This window comes from Chionomys nivalis, chromosome 19 (assembly GCF_950005125.1).
Source record: "Chionomys nivalis chromosome 19, mChiNiv1.1, whole genome shotgun sequence".
NCBI classification, from domain to species: domain Eukaryota; kingdom Metazoa; phylum Chordata; class Mammalia; order Rodentia; family Cricetidae; genus Chionomys; species Chionomys nivalis.
The window spans coordinates 22,240,514-22,259,494 of record NC_080104.1 but is presented as its reverse complement, the minus strand read 5'-3'; the positions used below and the strand labels follow the sequence as shown (position 1 = coordinate 22,259,494).

The 18,981-nt window shown below is 39.9% G+C and overlaps 1 protein-coding gene across 1 annotated transcript in view; it reads right to left on the bottom strand.

The window, feature by feature from the left end:
* Col9a1 (collagen type IX alpha 1 chain) overlaps positions 1-18,732 on the bottom strand; it is an 83,543-nt gene extending 64,811 nt beyond the window's left edge. Inside the window, exons 1-5 of the mRNA XM_057751011.1 lie at positions 18,719-18,732; positions 18,198-18,271; positions 17,095-17,166; positions 16,851-16,983; positions 9,479-9,875 (exon numbers count right to left, since the gene is read on the bottom strand). Coding sequence (XP_057606994.1) covers positions 9,479-9,875; positions 16,851-16,983; positions 17,095-17,166; positions 18,198-18,271; positions 18,719-18,732 — 690 coding nt within the window. The remainder of the gene's footprint in view (positions 1-9,478; positions 9,876-16,850; positions 16,984-17,094; positions 17,167-18,197; positions 18,272-18,718) is intronic.
* Positions 18,733-18,981: the final 249 nt, after the last annotated feature.

Genomic DNA, 18,981 nt, shown 5'->3' with positions numbered 1-18,981 from the left:
CTTGGCAGGAGATGTCCTTAGCTTTGATTCGCTCCAGTGTAGCCCTAGCCTGGAAGCAGACCATTGGCACTGACTTCCCATTTCTTGTTGACTGAGGTTTTCTGTACCACCGGGTCCTGCAGCCGTTAAGTCCCAAAGACACACACAGAGGTCTACACTAATTATAAAACTGATTGGCCCATTAGCTCAGGCTTCTTATTAACTCTTATAACTTATATTAGCCTGTTATTCTTGAGTGCTGTGGGACAACGGTCTTTTACCCTATCACTTGTATTATTTTTAATAAAATGCTGATTGGCCAGGAAGTATAGGCAGGAAATAGAGGCAGGGCAATTAGAACAGGAGAATTCTGGAGAGAGGAAAGCTCAGTCTGGAGTCGTGACCCAGACGCAGAGGAAGCAAGATGTGACAGCCTCGCTGAATAAGGTACCGAGCCACATGGTTAACATAGATAAGAATAATGGGCTAATATAAGTTATAAGAGTTAATAAGAAACCTGAGCTAATGGGCCAATCAGTTTTATAATTAATATAGACCTCTGTGTATTTCTTTAAGACTTAACGGCTGTAGAACTGGGCAGGACAGAAAACCTTGGTCAACAATTTCTGTCCTGGCCACACCCTCTAGAAGTCGATGCTATTAAAACATGGTTCACGGATACCCAAAGCAAACGCTGAAAACCAGGATTGCCATCTCTAAAACTTCACCTTGGAGATTAGAGACAGAGATAGCAAGAGGTGACTACAGAGAAAACAGATAGAAGAAAGAAAATTTATTCCTGAAGAAAACATCCTCCATAGAATAGTGGAGAAATCTATGTTGGAAGAGAGTTCAAACTATTTCAATTCTGTATATGCGCACTCGTGTTTGAAGAGAGATAAACTTTTAAAGACTTGAAAGCTAGTCCTGACAACTTCTAATGCTCTCAGTAGGCTGTTAAGGGAGAAAGATTAAAACAAGGAAGAAACAGAGTAAGGCAAGGGTTGCCAGGTCTAAACCTGAAGATAGTCTTAAATGAAAGACAAGAAAACCTGCAAACCCCACCAGAAGTCGAAAGACGTGCTGGCCCGTCTTTCTTCTGGGGAGGCAGGTTCCTTGCTGTGCAATCGAAATCAGCTCCTTCTTTCTTGGTCAGTAAGTTCTACTGGCCCTAGGCAGCTGGTTAGGTGGCCAGGTCTCAGATCTAAACCCCATGGCCTTCTTTTTGGCCCATCGTGATTCCCTTTCTTTCCCACCTGCCGAATGGATTCTAAAACTCCCAGCTCTAGAAAGATATGAGATACCTGTTTCCCTACTGCTGCACACACACACATCCAGAGTTGAGATTTGGATGTAGAAAATAGGTAGAAAATTAAACCTGAGACAAAGCAAAGAGAAGTCGTCCGCTTCCAAAAAATGCAGGGAAAGACAAGTTGAGGGTAAGCACCTCTCTTATGAGGAGGCGAAAAACACAGTAGTCAAATGAAATAAAAACCCTGAGCAGCCATTAGGACAGATGTTAAAATGGAAATCTACAGATTGAATGAGCACTGTGCTGTGTTGACTTAACAATAGAATGAAGACATTCCTCAAAAAGCTTGCCAAGCTACACAGCCTCTTAGAGTTAAAGAAACCACGTCGGCCAAACACTACCTTTATCAGACTAGTCTTGTTTACTGGGCAAAAAATAATTTGAGTTTTACTTTCAATTGCAATAGTTTTAAAATGAAGATGAGAGGAAGAATTGAAATGAATTTTGACTTAATGACAGCGGAATGCACGTCACTTCAGGTTGGGCACAGACAGAGTGTGAAAAAGAAGTCAGCTCACTTGCAGCAGCTCTCATAGCTGAGAAAGGGCAGGTTTCTAAATGTCCCAAATATTAAATTAATAGTTTTTCTCCTACACCTCCCAATATTTCTGAATAATGCACACTATCTCCATAAAGTGACATATTGTTTGATACAGGTAACCAATATATTTGTCAACTGATCATCTATATTAAAGAGGGATAGAAGCAAGAACTAAAAATTAAAACTGTACATATCTAATTCTATCATCTTCTAGAACCACCAGAGCTAAGCTAAGAACCTTTCATTAAAGAGCCAAAACTTTCCCGTTTGTATGCTCGCTATAGAAACACACCCAAAAACAACCTCTGAAGATCAACAGCTGTGCCTATACGCAACTGCGTATTCACATGCATGGCAAAATAGCACACGGGAAAGAGAATTATTGCTCTTTTTCTCCAACAAACTACATAATACGAAAATATATATTCCTCATCCCCAATCTTCAAAATAGAAGACTACACCACACAATTTTATTCACTCAGGCCTGTGTGGATTGGTCATGCAAATTCGGTATGCACTACAGGTCCATAAAATACTAGTTTTGAAAAGTGATCACCCTGAGAAACATTGATCAGATGGCTATCCAGGGAATGTAGATCCTTCGTTGAGATAGTTCGTCAAAGTTACCTCTTCCAGACCTGAAGTCATTCTGTAAGCTGTCATCCTAAAATTGTAAAACGCTCTAGATAAATTGCTGCACCTGTTTAAATATGCAGAAAATGCAATTGTGGCACAAAAAAAATAGAGAAATGAAATGTATTTCGTCTGTGAATACAAGCTGGGCTGTTCAAAGTGATCAAGGGTTTCCGAACACATCTGCGTATCCACATAAACACCTCCTACGCACTAATAATCAGCTATACAACAACCATTTTTTTGGCAAGCAATATGAATTCCAATTTGCATGCTAATTATTTTGAAGGAAGATCGGCAGAGCGCTTTTGTAACAGTCACTTTCATTATGCAGCCAAAATGCTGGTTTCTCATTTTCATACCTGGGATCCTCGTGCTCTTTGAATATTCCCTGACAAAACATACGTGACAAACATTTTAACTTAGGTTTTCAGTCAACATTTCAAAGCCCAGGATAAAGCAAGCACCGAGGAGACAGGGTATGGAAGCCAGATAGCACCCGCCGCACAAACAGTTCCCAGTCTGTAAGATGAGGGGAAAATGCGAGTAGAGAACTAGAACATTCTTTAAAAATCTATGAAGGCAAGCATAATGTGCCTCAGGAAATGCCGTTGTTTACAACAGGAAATTCTCCTTCTCTCAGGTAGAATGGGATAATGTGAGTGGAAAGTCTTCACACCTGTGCAGATTTGGCCTTATCCAAATGTTTCATCTCTAAAAAGACTTGAGAGAACATCATTTCTGAAGCTAAGGTAGTGCTTAGCTAATGGAATGATGTTAGCGTTGGGGCCCAGATGCCAACACTCTAGTCTTTATTAATCATGTTACAACCATGGCTACTTATTTTGCTGGGCTGTTGAGAAAGCTTAAGTATTGGAACTCAATTCCAGCTTACTTAGAATGGTACAAGTTATGATTTTTGTTAATGGAATTATTTTGACAATTTGCTGGTACTAAGCACCTAAGCTACTTTTTGCTGACAAGATCAAGCCTTCATCAAGCTGTCCAGTCAACGCTGAGGGTTCAGATCTTATCCTTGATGTACCACTTTTGCTGAGATATTGCCTTCTTCCATCATCAAGAAATGTCTCCAGATGACACTTCCTAGGCACTGAGCAGGAAGTTCTTGAACTGCCTCAGAATCAAGAGTTTCCCCAACTGTGTGTAAAATGAGTTATGCAGTTCAGACATAGTGCTGGAAATAGAATTAAATATGGGCAGAAAAATGACAGGAGAAGATGTCCTACCTGGAGTTAGCACACTGGGAATATATTCATTTACTAAATTGTGTGTTTGGATATAAACATCATGGAAGACACAAAATATTACTTAAGGATGTGTATGTACTGAAAAAAAATATTTTTAGCAATACTGCTAAAGCACATGAGATGGTAAAATGTCTTCCTGGCTAAAGCCATCATGTAACACATAATATGTGAATAGTTCCAAACAGCAAGTGAGATTTTCCCATGCAACGATGAAAGACTAGACCCGGGGTTTTAGAGAGAGGGACTAGGACAGAGCCCACGGGTAGGAAAGACTATGCAGAGGGGGACCCGGATTAGCTGAAGCAGAGCACGCATCAGGGCTTTCCACACTATGAATTCTAAGCTGAGGAATTTCAATACTCGGGTGTGAACATCAAAGATTTTTTTCTTCAGTGGATAAATATGGTAACAAGTGGGTGGAATTCGAAGGGAGTTTCACGAAGAGTCCATTGATCACGCATGTCTGATAATTCAGGCAGGAAGCTATTACAATAGGCTTCAAGAAGTCCTACATACTGCACTATTGACAATGCGTCCTAAGGTATCAGCCAAGCGGAAATAAATCCCTCTCCTAATTCCACAGCCTGTCCAGCTCCTGTTCAGTTATCTGCACCTCAATCTACACTCGGACTCCAACACCTCTCCTCTTGAATCCTTTCCAACCTGACTGCCACTCCCACCAGGCCAGCGGATGTTTGATCCAACCACTCTCGTGGGTCTCTAAAACCAACAGGCAACTGTCAGTCATCCTCTTATGTGACTTACCCAGTATCTGAAACAATTCTTGTGTCAATCGCCTTGAATCAGTCTTTCCCTCAACTTTCAGGACACAGCGATCTACTTCACTTCGCTATCACAGCCACTTTTTAAATTAAATCTTCCTCATTGTGACAATAATCCTGGACACCTCAGAAGTCAGTCCTCAGTCATACACTTACGACTTGACTTGATGGCTTTCATAATGCATAAATGTTCACAGCTCCCAGGGTTCGGTTCCCATATGATCCTGGCTCGTAAACGCCAAAAGCTCAGAGCTAACAGCCTGCTCAAAGTCTTCCCTCAGAAGCTTAATGACGTGACTCTGCAACCTCATTGGCTGTTTCTCATTTCCTCTCCTAGTCTCCCTGCTTTGCAAGTAGCACTCAGATATCAGGTAACACCCATCCTTGTCCCTTGTCACTCATGTCCTCTCTTCCTGCAACTTTCCTCTCTAAGGTATCTTCAGGCCATTACCTCAGGTCCTTAAAGCTACCTCAAAAGTGTTTACTTCTGAATGAGTCCCAGCTCAACCTTCCATTTCGCTTTCTCTGATAACATTTATGATTTCCTGGTACACTACGAACTATTCAGCTCCTCCTTGTGCCTCTCCCTAGAATGTAACCTCCATTTAGGCGTTAACTTTTGTATTTCTTAGTCACCTAAAGTACCCTGTAACTTAGTAAATATTTTTTAAAAATAGTTGTTTAATATTAATAACAGCCGGGCGTGGGTGGTGCATGCCTTTAATCCCAGCACTTGGGAGATAGAGACAAGCAGATCTCTGTGAGTTCAAGGCCAGCCTGGTCTTCAGAGTGAGTTCTAGGACAGGCATCAAAGCACAAAGAAACCTTGTCTTGAAAAAAAAATTTAAAGAAATATTAATACAGAACACAAGGATTGTACATTGCTTACATCACTAAAACCATAGCTTCCTATATTTCTCAAATGCCATAAATGCAGATTACAACATCAAACATCATTTCCCAGGTTATTGTTCATGAACCTTGCACTGTTTTCACATTTGCATGTAAAGTGACCCAGTGCTACAGAGTAAAGAAGATAGAGAGCTCCTCTTGCAATGGTTTCTCCTACTCAGGCATTTTTCTCTAAATCTGAAGGAAAAAAATTACAGCAAGGCCTCCGAGATACACTTCACATAGCATCAAATCTGTCATGTTCTATGGTGATTTATTGGGAATATGCACAGGTAAAGAGAAGAATGATTTGAGTTATATATGGGGAAATCCACATAAACTTTTATCCTCCCTCAAACAAGACCAAACTCCCAATGCAGTGCATCCCTGGAAACGGAGAAAGGCTAACTTTGTTTTCTAATAGAGCTGTACCAAATAACTCTCCCAGGCAATCATGTTGACAACAAACAATAAAGAACCTGTCATAAAGTAACATGTTTTCATGGTAATCTGCCAGGGAACCACGCTTTGCGGTAGGATAAATGGCACCATCCTAAACTACAGGCACGGGGGAGAATAGGAAATGAGGAATTTATTGCTTTAAAATCAAAAATAACAAACTTACAGATATGCAAAGGGAAAAATACAAAATTCTCTGAGCCCACTAAATAACTATAAATGCTGAGAATGTGTTTGAATTGTAGCCCACAGGAATGTTCATGAAAGCTTCTTGAAATTGTTTTCTTTTTCCAATTTAGAAAAAGAGAAGGAACACGAGATAGGATGGATGGGGAAAGTCACAAACAGCTACAACATAAGCGAGTCTTACAGCATTAGTGATCCATCAAATGTCTAGTTTCCATTTTTATTATGCAGTTCTTATACCTACCTTTGATAGCCAATAATGCCTGTGGAGAGGATATCTTGCTTTTGGTTTATTTACAAAAGAAAAGCAAGGGTTGACCCTGAAACAAATATTCAACCAACAGAACATGTTGAAGATTAGAAATAATCCAATCGTATTCAGAAAATATTAAAAAATGTAGATGTTTTTTCTGTTTTCAAGCTATTTCATGTTATTTTTAACTTGAGAAAATCCTTAGAAAGTGACACTGATATTTGCTGTCCCAAACTGAGAAACAGGTGACCTGCTATTACGAGTTTTCTGCTTCTCGAGATAGATGCATATCACTAGCCATCACCCTTTAAGACCTTAAAGTAAGTAGCTAGTTGGTGGCGGTCTTCAATAATTCCCAAGGACTTCCACCTTTAGGAAAATTGATGCAAAGTCCAAGATGACAGGCTATAAGGTAAAAACAAGGTCTAGGCCAACTCATGGGCACTTGGATTTTGAAGACTTATGCTCAACTGCTTTAGTTCTAAACCATGAGGGGTAGTATAAAAAGTCTTTAGACGTTTGGAAAGGAATAAATTGGTATATATGAGTTTCCAAGTGAGAATCCATCCATGTCAAATACAGTTTTTTCTCCTCTCCAGGATTCTCTCGGACTCCATCTCCTTTAATAAGGAGACCTTGGGTTATCTTATAAAATTATTCTAAAGATCAGAAAGTTAGAAAAACAGGATTTTGAAAACATCTAATTGTTATATTAGAGACACAAAAATGATTTCTTCAAGGAAAATGGACTACTCTTGTACACTTTTCTCCTTAGAAGGAGGAAGAGAAAAAAAGAGGAAGAAGTTTCGGGTAAGAGGAAAGTAGATAAGGAGCTGGAGGAAAGGAAAAAAGGCTACATTAGGGAAAAGTTTGAGTATGATAATGTCATTTTGATGTCTTTGATGGAAGCAGAGTTTGTTAGCCTATAGTTTCCATCTAAGTATCAATGTTACCATACCACCAACACACTTAATACTGAACTTTAGTAGGGATTTGGGCTCAGATCTTTTTTGTTTCCAGGAAGGGGTCAAGGATTCAGAATTCATTCTGAAAAGGAAAGACTACATGTGCCTATACCAGCCAAATCATTTTAACACTGGTGTCAGCATGATGACCTAGAAAAGCTCCTTACTATCCCAGAAGCACCGTGTAACACTCAGATGCTGTAGTATTGGCTGCATTCCTACAAGTGAGGAAGAAAACGGAAGATGACAACATAAACTTCTATGCACTGCGGTGTGAGACTAGGTTTTTCAGAAAATCTATAACTAGCCAAAGAATGTATAGCATAGCAAAGTAATACTGAGACTTTGCCACACTGGAAATAAAACAATTGAAAGGCATCTTTAATAGTATCCAGAAACCAGAATTATAAGATTTTAGAGTGTTTTTAAGGTCAACAAATCCTTTTTTTTTTTTTTTTTTTTTTTTTGGTTTTTCGAGACAGGGTTTCTCTGTGGATTTGGAGCAACAAATCCATTTTTTAAGCAACTGATACTCAGCACCTTGAGAAGGTGGTTAGACCTTCACTCCCTAGCCTGGGTCCGGAAATGGCACTAGCGTCGCAGAGGCCATGTTGTTTGAAAAACACTCCAGGGTCGTTTCAGAGTTCCTGCTACACAGAATTTGAGCATTTCACAACAGTGCCCGCATCAGCTTTCTAACCCAGCCGCTTGAAGCGTGATGGCTCATGAGATGAAGAAATACTTCCTCAAGAGTCTACGAGCCAGACCAGCAATGTGGCAGCTCCAAATTGCTCCCTGTCTATCACAGAATATAGAAATTTCACACCAGCCTTCACACTCATCACCGCTCTTCCTGTAAAAACAAGTCATTTGAACAATTCCATTACTGAGATCCCCGAAAGCCTCTTTTTTCCCAGAGAAGTGCGCAGAAACAATTCAAAACTACTGTGTCACCCTTGCTCTCTCTGTGACATAGACTTTGTGACTAGAATACAACAGCTCCATACAGTAGGAGAGCTGTATTAGCATCAACAGTTTATTTATATTGAATTTTATCCTCTTCTGTTTCCCCAAAAGAATCCTTGCCCTCTAAGGTTGTATTTCTAAATTACTGTCAAAATGCTATGAAAGAATTGCTACTCAGTGTTCAAAATGATAGAGCTAGAAGGTGCTAGCTGATACAATTGTGATGTCACTTTCTTACTTCCATCACAATGGATTTCTACAGCAAAACAATGAACAGAGTTTAAAATTCTTTACTTCAGGTAAGAGGGATGGTTCAGTAGTTAAAAACCTGCACTGTCTTTTGCCGAGGACCAGAATTCATCTCCCAGCACTCACATCGGTTATTCACAACATCTGTAACTCTAGCACCAGGGAATTCAATGCCCTCGGATGTCTTATTACACAAAGTCTAGTTCTAAGTAAATACATCTCATGCCCTCTATAGAATATGGCTTATCAAACATCATATGATTTCCCTACTTCACATCTTACCATCCGCATTCACTAGTCTTCACTTATGTCCCACAAACACTCCATTTCCATACATACATGTTACTCAAATGAATTCGTCTCTAGACTTTTGAGTGAATCCTAGATTTCTTGAATTGTTTTCCCTCAGTCATCCTTACTGCTCTCTTCCCTTCTTTTGCTGATCCAAATCCGTCCCTTTCAAAATTTATTGATTTCAAAAATGATAAACTCCCTGACTAACTGGATTCATGATTGATCTCTAATTTTACGTCAAAAATTCTTTTTTTTTAATTTTTTATTTTTATTATTTTTTTTTTATATTTTTTTATTTATTCTTTTTTAATTAAAATTTCCAACTGCTCCCCGTTTCCCATTTCCCTCTAATTCATTATACATACATGGTATGTTCTGCACTAATGTGGGTCTCCTCGTAAGTGGTCTCAAAGGCTATGGATGCTCCGAGTGAGTGTCTAACACCTTAATTCCAAGTAGACCGTAACCTCCTTTAAGATTATCTGCTTCACTAAAAGTCAGTACTGCACATGGCACTCAAAGCTGGCGGTGAATGCTTTCTGAATGAGTGGTGGGATCTATTTAATAAACTTTACAAAGTGAATAACTGTTCACTGTATGCCCCGTAGCTAATGATCCAAGATGTTTGGGTGCTGAGCTTAGCCACCTGGGTTTGTCTTCAGCTAGAATTAGTGGTGGAACTTTGTGATTTCATACTCACAGGAACAGAAACCCGAGGATTGTCTGCAAGCTTCCCCAGCACAGCGAAGCCATCGGTCTCAATCTGGCCTCTTGGCTTTATGGGTAAGGACTCAATCCTGACGCAGTCAAGGAAAAGAGTCGCGCTGGTCCTTTCCACGCCGATCATGATCTTATGCCACTGGGAGTCGAACAAGGACGGCAAACGTGAAAAGTCTGCCGACTGGAGACTTCCATCCAATCCTTTATAGGAAAACGAGACAGACTTTGTTTGGCCGTTTATCTTCACGCCAACTTGCTCCTTCCCTGAGGAATCCTGGATCTGCCAAATGTTCCAGTTCCTTTCAAGTGTGCTTCCAGTCATCCGGAAAGTGGTTAAGAAGGAATATTCTTCAGGCAGTCCACTGGGGTACAAATGCCTGAGCAAAATTTGAAAATAATAAATATAAACCTTGTTTTCTGTGCTTATACATATTTACTATTTCTGGTGTTTGTGTTATTTTAGACTCTAGCCCTGCAGAAGGGTTAGAGTGTAGGAAAACAATGCAGCATTTGTTCTCTGATGACATCTTATACAGACCCTCATAGTTCAATCATCCATGCACATCAATGCTCCACCTTAAAATACACAGTTTTAAGAACCCCCTCTCTCATAGCTAGTGAAGGCTCTCAATGATATTATTATTTATTCTACCCAAAGAGCCACCATTTAGCAATGCCACCCCACCCAAAACCACATTTTTTTTTTTGCAATGTTCAGGGCAACATTTCTTTCAAAAGTGAGGGAGGGTGATCATTTAAAGTCTAAATCAAATCTACTAACTTATAAAAACCATCTAATTCAACTGGATTTTAATTTTTACACACATTAAAATTATTTGGTATTTTTATAATTGCCAGGCTATTCTCAAAATTTGCCTTCTAGACCCACATTTTGAGAATTAGTAACCAACCACCCAGCATCTCTAAAGGCTTCTTCACCCTAAGGATGGCATTTCTAGGGATTTCAAGGATGATAGTGAAGCGGCAGCTATCTGTTGGTGACTGAGAAGTAATGGGCAGTGAGCAACCAGCACTTCCTTCTCCCCTCCAGCTCCATCCTTTCTCAGTCTACCTCCTAAAATTACAGCACAGTTACTTTCCTCACTGCTTTAAATGGAAGCTAAAGCCAGCAGCATCCCTAAGACCACCCTTATCTGCCACCTATCTATCTACCCTTATCTACAAATCTTCTGTTGAAGCAAGTTCTGTGGGGTTTTAAGTACTAAAGTCAGCTTTCAAAGTCTTCAAAGTTATTACGTTGCATCTTCTTCTTTGTATAAGAAAATTTCTCAACAAGAAAGAAACGCTAGGAAAACTAAATGTGAAGTGTGTTTACTAATGGGAAAATTGGAAACAATTACTCACTAAGACAGAGAGTTCCAAACAACCTTCCTGAAGGTCAAACTTATGTCCTTAGCTCCTTCTTACAAAGGATGAAGGGAAGAAAAGCAAGAAAAAATATGACAGTGGGTATTGATTTCATGTGTATGACATTTGTTGAATTGAAGCATAGTGTGTGTGTGCAGGTGTACATGCAAGCACACATGAACACACGTGCGCACACGCGCACACACTTTTGTAAAAGTATTCATAAGTTTTTAGCAAGTGCTTTAAAAAAACACTTTAGAATACAGATGAGAAAGACAAAAGAACTATCTAAAGTCCTATTTTTTCCAGAATAAAATAACTACCACATCACTCCAAATACTTTTTTTCTTTTCCTTTTGTTTTGGTTTTTTTTTTTCAGTTTATTTTTTAAAACAGTCTTTTCTCATTTTACATAGCAATCCCAATTCTTTCTCCCTCTCCACCTCTCACTTCCCCCCACCTTCCACCCACCCCGCCCCCATCCACTCCAAACAGGATGGCCAAGATCAGATACTTGTTTTAAATATAATTTTTCTCAATTGGTTTGCCACACTTCCTTTGATTCCTTATTTTTTGGAACTATACCTATTCCAAAATAATCTCTAAGAAAAACCCCAAAGTTCTTCATTCATAGATATCCTCCTTTGGAACACTCACAGAATGCTTGATTCTTAGATGCACTGGCATACCAAGTGTGTTCACATGTGTGTGTCACCTCCCTCGACACATGAAGAGCAAATGGTTATGTAAACAAGTGTAACTATGACTAACGTGTTAATAATCCGTTAGCATATACTGATATGTTAAGAGGTTAATAAAGAAAATTTGCCTCATTATTCATATAAATAAAATATACATATTTGTGTGTGCCGAAGACTGTTAAATGTCTCTGAAACCTAATATACAGAACAGGCTGCCTAATGTATTTTTAAACACCTGAGATTCTGTTCTTGAAAATATGCTATGCCTATCAATAAGTAAACCCAACAGCATACATAATTTAAAAGAAGTTACGTCTATAAATGATTTATTGTATTCCAATCTTCACGAAGTTCCTTAAATGGAGAACCATGTGGGTTCAAATAAAAGATTCAAAAGTTTTTGAACCTTGAAATATTTGTTTATAACCTTAATACAAATACAAAGGTCTGTGCTGCAAAAGAAAACAAGCAGACTAGGCTGTAAATAACAGTTAAGAATGGAAAGCTATTGTGCCTAAAATAAAGAATAAAAGGAAGCAGAATCATGTCTCTTGATTCTTCAGTAATTATAAAGACAAATAAGTAAAAATTGTGACTGTCTAGCATCGCTTTGTGTGATACATTTCTCTCCCAGGAAGAAACATCCTATGAATGTTTTTTCACTGTCTCAGAATATTCTCTGGGGGGAAAAAAAGCATTTCTGCTCCCTGAGAATGATTCTAATCCCCTCCTTTGTCATCTAGATTTTGCATGAGTAATTTAAAAAGAAGGAATGAGATTCCATGGTGGATATGGACCCCATTTTCATTATGCATTCATCAGTTGGAGGACATTTCCAAACCAATGGCAGTTTCCATTCCCTGGCTACTGTGAGTAGCGTGGCAACGAGCACAGCTGAGCAAGTGCCTGTCCCCAGAAAGACATGGAGACGTGGTACATCTGGGCCAGGTGATAGATCGGTATTCAATTGCTTGAGAAAAAAATGAAGTTTTCAGGTAAATTATGAAACTAGAAAATATTATGTATGAATGGGGTGACCCAGACCCAGAAAATCTAGTGTCTCATGTTCTCTTATTTGCCATTCCTGGCTCTGAATCTCTAGATGTGTGTATATAACCTTGAATATCAGCAGGAAGTAGGAAGGGACTGTGGTGGTGGTGGAGGGGTGAGAAGGGTCTCGTGAGAGAAGGAAATAGCATATAATACAGGTGAAATGAAGGGGGGACAGTGGGAAACAGAGGGGATAGCGTGGGAGAGGAGTGGAAAGGGAATAATGGGCAGGGATAAAACACACTCGGGATATTTGAAAAAGCCATAGAATCACACTGGATTATTTTTACTTAAAAATACATACAGTATACCTATGTATTTTATATGTATACTATATGTATGTTTACATATAGTGTTTTTAAAGTACATATATATGTAGTCTAAATAAAGTTATGTCGTGTGGTGACAATCAATACTGATCACCCTAAGAACCACAAACTACTTAACAAAAAGCCGTACTAGGCATGAGAAACCCCGGAAGTCAAGAGACTCTTCAGACAATGTAAGTATTGCCACTGCTCTTGGTTTCCTCCAAGAATTTGAAGGCAAGACTTTATTGCTGAAGATACCACATACTTTAGACACAGAACCTGGAGGACTTGAACTGGGTCTGACCTGAAATCTTTCTCCCTGAGGAAAAGCCCTATGCAAGGTGCCTAGGGAGAAAAGCAGTCAGCAGACCTTCACAGCTGTGATGCCTACAGTCCACAACAGTGACCAGCATGACAAAGGATTTCAAAAGTGCAATAGTGGCACCATATCTTGGGGACAACCAGTTGCCATCTAATTGGCTTTAAGGCCTGCTTAATGTGAAGGAATTCATGCCTGATACTGCAGATCTAGCCAACCACCTGTGACTGGGGAGGTCATCGACCCTGTAGGAGAACTGACAAATGGCACTTTCCTAAACCCGTGCAGTTTCTAACTCCATTCAAAATACACATCCTTCTGTTCACATACACAGAAGTGTAGCTCTCATTCCTCATCAAACAATCATCTTTTTGAAGCAGAGAGTTACAGAAATTTACAACTAGTCAAAATGCAAAGAACTCTCTGTGGGGTTCACAAAACTGGTACATCTACACACAACTCCTACATATAAGGTTCAGCAATCATCACAGAAAGGGGCTGGGAAGAGTCTCAGAGACAGAGGACCAGGATAACTGCTGAGAGATAGTGTCTTCTATACAACATGACAAGAAAGCCGCACCCATGAAATCTCAGCAATATTGTTGCCTAAACAAGACCAGAATAGTGACAGCACCAATTGACGTGCCAACATGAATAGGGGAACTATTTCACAAGGTCTCGTGCACAGATGATGAGCTACATACAGTTAATGACTAAAAGAGAGGAAGAACCAATCTTCTTCAGGGGTGAGTCCTCTATCTAATACCAATTGGCAAGCCCTAAAAACACATATGCAAATAACATTAAATGGGCTGAGCTGGTTGTATTTATACATCTAGGGTGTGTGTGTGTGTGTGTGTGTGTGTGTGTGTGTGTGTACATAACAAAGACTAAGAGGCCAGAAATTTGAGAGGGGGCAGAGGAGACACAGGATGAGTGGGTGGGAAAAGAGGAAAATGATATAAATTCAATATTCATATAAAGTCCTCTTCAAAAATAAAAAATTTAAAACGAGTAAAAAGGAAAAAAAATCCATTGAGGAGAAGGTTTACCCTACATGCAATTTCCTCTGCTGGTCCTCTCAGGCTCTCTGGTAAGAGTGTCCATGCACTCTACAGTTATTAATATTTGCTTTCTATAGTAATCATATGACATAGTCATCCCTTCTAGCTCTAATTTTTAGCTGATAAAACTGAGGCTTAAATAGTTTGCTCCAAACCAATTAGGCTTGAGGACAAGAAGCATGGCGATGGCAGTGGAAGAGGGGAATAATTGGGAATAGTGTATGAAAACATGCATGGAATCTCATAATAAAATGTGAGCTACAAGATAGAAATTAATCTTTCTCCAAGAAAATAGAGAACAGACTTTATTATACCCCTGGAACTGCACAACAGCCTGGCACTCTGGCTCACCTCCCTTTTTATGTTGTCCTTCCTGCTTCCTTCTTTCTTTCCTTCATCATCTCTAAGTAAGCATAGTGATTGTGAGCCTTTAGTCATGATTGTCACCTGTGTGCATTACTTATTGAAGGCTCTCGGCGCTCAGAGAAAAACAATAGAGAAAAATGAGCAGGACGTAGAGAACTGTGCGACCCCAAGTTGAACGGTCTCTGAAGTAAGCTTAATGGCAGCCCAGATTGTGTTCAAGTCATGGAAGGGAAAATTAGATCAGGGTTCTGTGTCATGCCATTATTTTATTATAAGAGAAACAACGATTTTGAAGTTTATTTTGGAACCCAGCTAGTATTTCATTAGATGAAAATAATATATAGGCAATTAAATAAATAAATAAATAAATAAATAAAGGCAGAGTCGCCACTCTCTAGTTAGCTTAAGTGCCAACTTGATACAGCCTAGAGTCTCCTGAGAAGGGAGCCTCAACTGAGGGATTGCCCAGTTCAGACAGTCCCTGGGCAATGACTATGGGAAATTGTCTTGTTGACTGATGCAGGAGAGAACTGCCCACCTCAGGGGGCACCATTCCTTGGGCAGGTGGCCCTGAGCTGTATAAGCTCACTACACAGGAGCCCATGAGGCAGGAAGCAGCATTCCTCTATGGTTTCTGCTTGGCGTTCTTTCTTGAGTTCCTGTCCTGATTTTCCTCAATGATGGAGCTACAAATAAATGCTTTCCTCCCATAAGTTGCTTTTGTTAATAGTGCTTTAATGCAGCAATAGAAACAAAACTAGAGCAATACCTTTAATCTTCACGCATGCCCAGGCTCAGCATGAAGCAGTTGTTAGAAGCACTGCCTCTGAAACCATGCTGCCTGGATCTCAACACCCCCAGCTGGCACCAAACCTTCAACTCATTTTGACTAAACTTTGAGGATTCAATTTCCTCCTGCATTAAACAACAGGGATAATGTCCTTTTGCCACAATGTTATAAAGTAGTTGAGAGTAATATTAGTAAATACATGGACCATTCTTGTATTACACATATTGCTTAAAATGTGAATTTCTACCTTCTTTCCTCTTATGACAGATTCTTCTAACTTGAAAAATATTTGAACTTTATACAAAAATTTTCTAGAATATCCTTTCATTGTTGTAGTTAATTACTATTTTCCTATACAACTTAGTGTCCATTAAAATCATATTTTTAATCAACCACAGGAATCTTAGTTCTATTTTTGCAATGCATTCAAACACTATATGCAATAATAATAAATATACATCTATACTGTGAAAGCACATGAAGACTATTTCAGGAGAAATGAGAGGGAACTGGGAGCAGGACACCAGCGGAGTACACGATTCACATGTATGAAAGTTTTGTGGTCAAACCATTAGCTTGTACAATAAATATATGTAAATAATAATGATTCCAAAACCATATAGTAATCTTATTGATCATAAGATATGCTGATAATATAAAATCTAGATCAGAGAAGGGCACCATTACAATGACACAACTCATTCAATTTACATATACCAAAGAACCTCAGCGATAAAGAATTTACAGATTAATTCCAAGAAAGGATAGCCGTAAAATGAAAGCTGTATGTATATCTCCAACACTTTTTCTGTTATAATTATTTCCCGTTTGTGTGTGTGTGTGTGTGTGTGTGTGTGTGTGTGTGTGTGTGTGTGTGTTTCTGTTTCAGCACTGGGACTCTTGAACAGCTCCACTGTGAGCCTTCAAACCACACTGCGGCTCCTGGTTAAATTTATGCCTCACTTCTGGTGCTTTTCACAGAGGGTCCTTTCAGTCAGGACCAGACAAATTACAGAAAAACAGAAAGCAAAATACTAAGAACATATCCCGAATTGATGTCTAATGGTCTCAGGGATGTTTTCATTCCTGGAATGGAAAGTAAATTACCAACCTAACATGAAGAGCGGCATTCAGGTGCTAATGATTGATAGGGGAACACATTCCTTTGGCTTTCTTTCTTCTTTAGGAGTTTCTGGTGATTTAACCCACTAGCTAATGAAAGCCAGGTAAGTGTTCTACCACTGAGTTGTACCCCAAGCTCGCCCTTCGTCTTAAAATAATCCAAGAACTACTGAGAAGTAAAAAGTCCTCTAACATTGCATTGCTGTAAGCATTTCCAAATGCCTTTAAGGAGGCTCATTAGAGCCCTTTCTGATGGGTTACCTTGTTGAGATCCTGAAGTCTACATCACTCCCAAACTTGTAAGCCACTTGTAGTGCTGTGGACCCCACCACCCTCTGGACCATTCTTCGGGATGCAGCTCTCTCGACTTGGAACTGAGAAATCAGATCAAACCCTATAGAAAGAGATAAGAAAAGAAAGTTGGAAATGAGACTGGTCATGTCTCCTCCCCAAGTAGATTATATTTGGAAAGCTTGAATTTCCAGTATGATACAGGGCTACTTGCCTGGCAAGTCATCTTGGCCAATCCTGATCTTGGGACACAGTTCAGTTCCACCACTGGGACTGGCAGGAACCCCTGCAAAAGTAGTGCCATGTCATCCAATCCATCCACTACGAGATGCTAATTAATTAACTTAATATTTACTAATATTAGTAACCAAGAAACTGCTTAAAATTCAATGTTATACACCTTTGCTTATAATCCATGTATTTCGCTTTAACTCAATGCCTCAGTGATTAGAATTCATTCACCTTTAGCTTCTCCTGAAGGGATAATAATTTATGATGGAAAAATGTTCCTGCCTGGAAAAGTTGGGGATTTGTTCCGTGTAGAACCAGAGGTGCAGTGTCCTGGATGGCACAGGTCAAAAGCCTGTCTGGAAAATTTCTGGTGGTTTAGCCTAGAAATATTGCTTAAATACCACCGATTCTAAACATACAATGACATGACAGAGTCAGCCTTGAGACAGCTCAATGGAACTCCCAGACAAGTGAAGTTCTTGGGGAATCATCACCATCAAAGATGAGTTTTTATAACTGCAATGCCCCCTCCTGCATTGATAAGACTTATCTGGTAAAAGATGTCTTAGACTTCACACACATACACACACACACACACACACACATACACACACACACCCTACCACTAACAACAACAATAACCCCCCCCCCAAAAAAAGGCAAAAGCAGCAAAATGTTTCAATACAAACCTAAGCTTTGTCCTACCCAGAAAAGTACATCAAATATTTGCTTCTTCTCCTCCTGACCCCAGTGTTTTGAGGAAATCCTTCCACCTACCCATCCATCCACCCCAGCATTCACTCAACATGTACCATTCACTGTCTAAAGAGGTACCATGCTAGGCTCTAGAAAAGGCATAGCTGTTCTACCTGCTTACTGAGCTCAGTGTGGACTCCCTTTCCAGGCTCAACATTGTACAGGACAACCCGTCAGTGCAGAACAAGGAGGGAAGATGTGAAGGACTGCAGAGGCATAACCAGTCTTCACCCAACCACAGCCCCACACCATCACAGCCCAGGGCCATCGCAGCCCTGCCTGCTTCCAGTAGCAAGATCTACTTCAAACTCCATAAACCATGGCTCTTACTTGGACGACGCTTTGGAGTTGCAGATACCCAGGGTCCCAGAAAACTGCATGCAAAGAAGAAAACTGGAATCTTCCTGAAGAGGAGAAAACAAGAAATGACCCAAACAGGAATTCCTTCAGATGGGAACTACTTTCATGTTTTAAACTTGCCAAACCTGACTGATGGAAGCAACCAAATCCTAAGGCTTAACACTGCCTTCATTTCCATTTTGAAAGTTGACTAAGAAATTTTGCAGATAAAGGCATTTCTGACTCCTGCCGTCCCAATCACACATTCTCTGTGTCTCCCTATCTCACTTACTGTACTACTTCTTGTCTCTGCTTTCTTTTATCTCTGTTTCCTGCCTCTCTCTTCCCATATCTGCCCCTTTTTTCCTATCTCAAGTGCTTACTCACTTGCTATATTTTCCCATCTGTCTTTACCTCTGATGGCCCCTTGGTTCTCGCTGTCTCTCACCTCCCTTTACATTATCACTACTGCAAAAAGCCTCACCCACCTCCCTCCAGAGTTCTGGGCTTACCAGCGGGTCTTCATCTTTCCAGGAGGTTCTCTTTGGTTTATAATAGTCACTAAGAAGAAGGGGTTGTTGGGGAGTCACTACCCCCCCTAAGGCCCCTTCTCCTTCTTTCTAAGGCTCTTGAGTTTGGGCCCCAATCTTGGTCCTTCTTGCCCCTCTCAGGGCTAAAAGCAAAGAGTGAGTCAGGGACAATGTCTAACAACTCTTTAAACTGAAGCAAAGGAAAGGGGTGGGGAGAGGCAGCCTGTAAGCCGGGGCCCAACCAG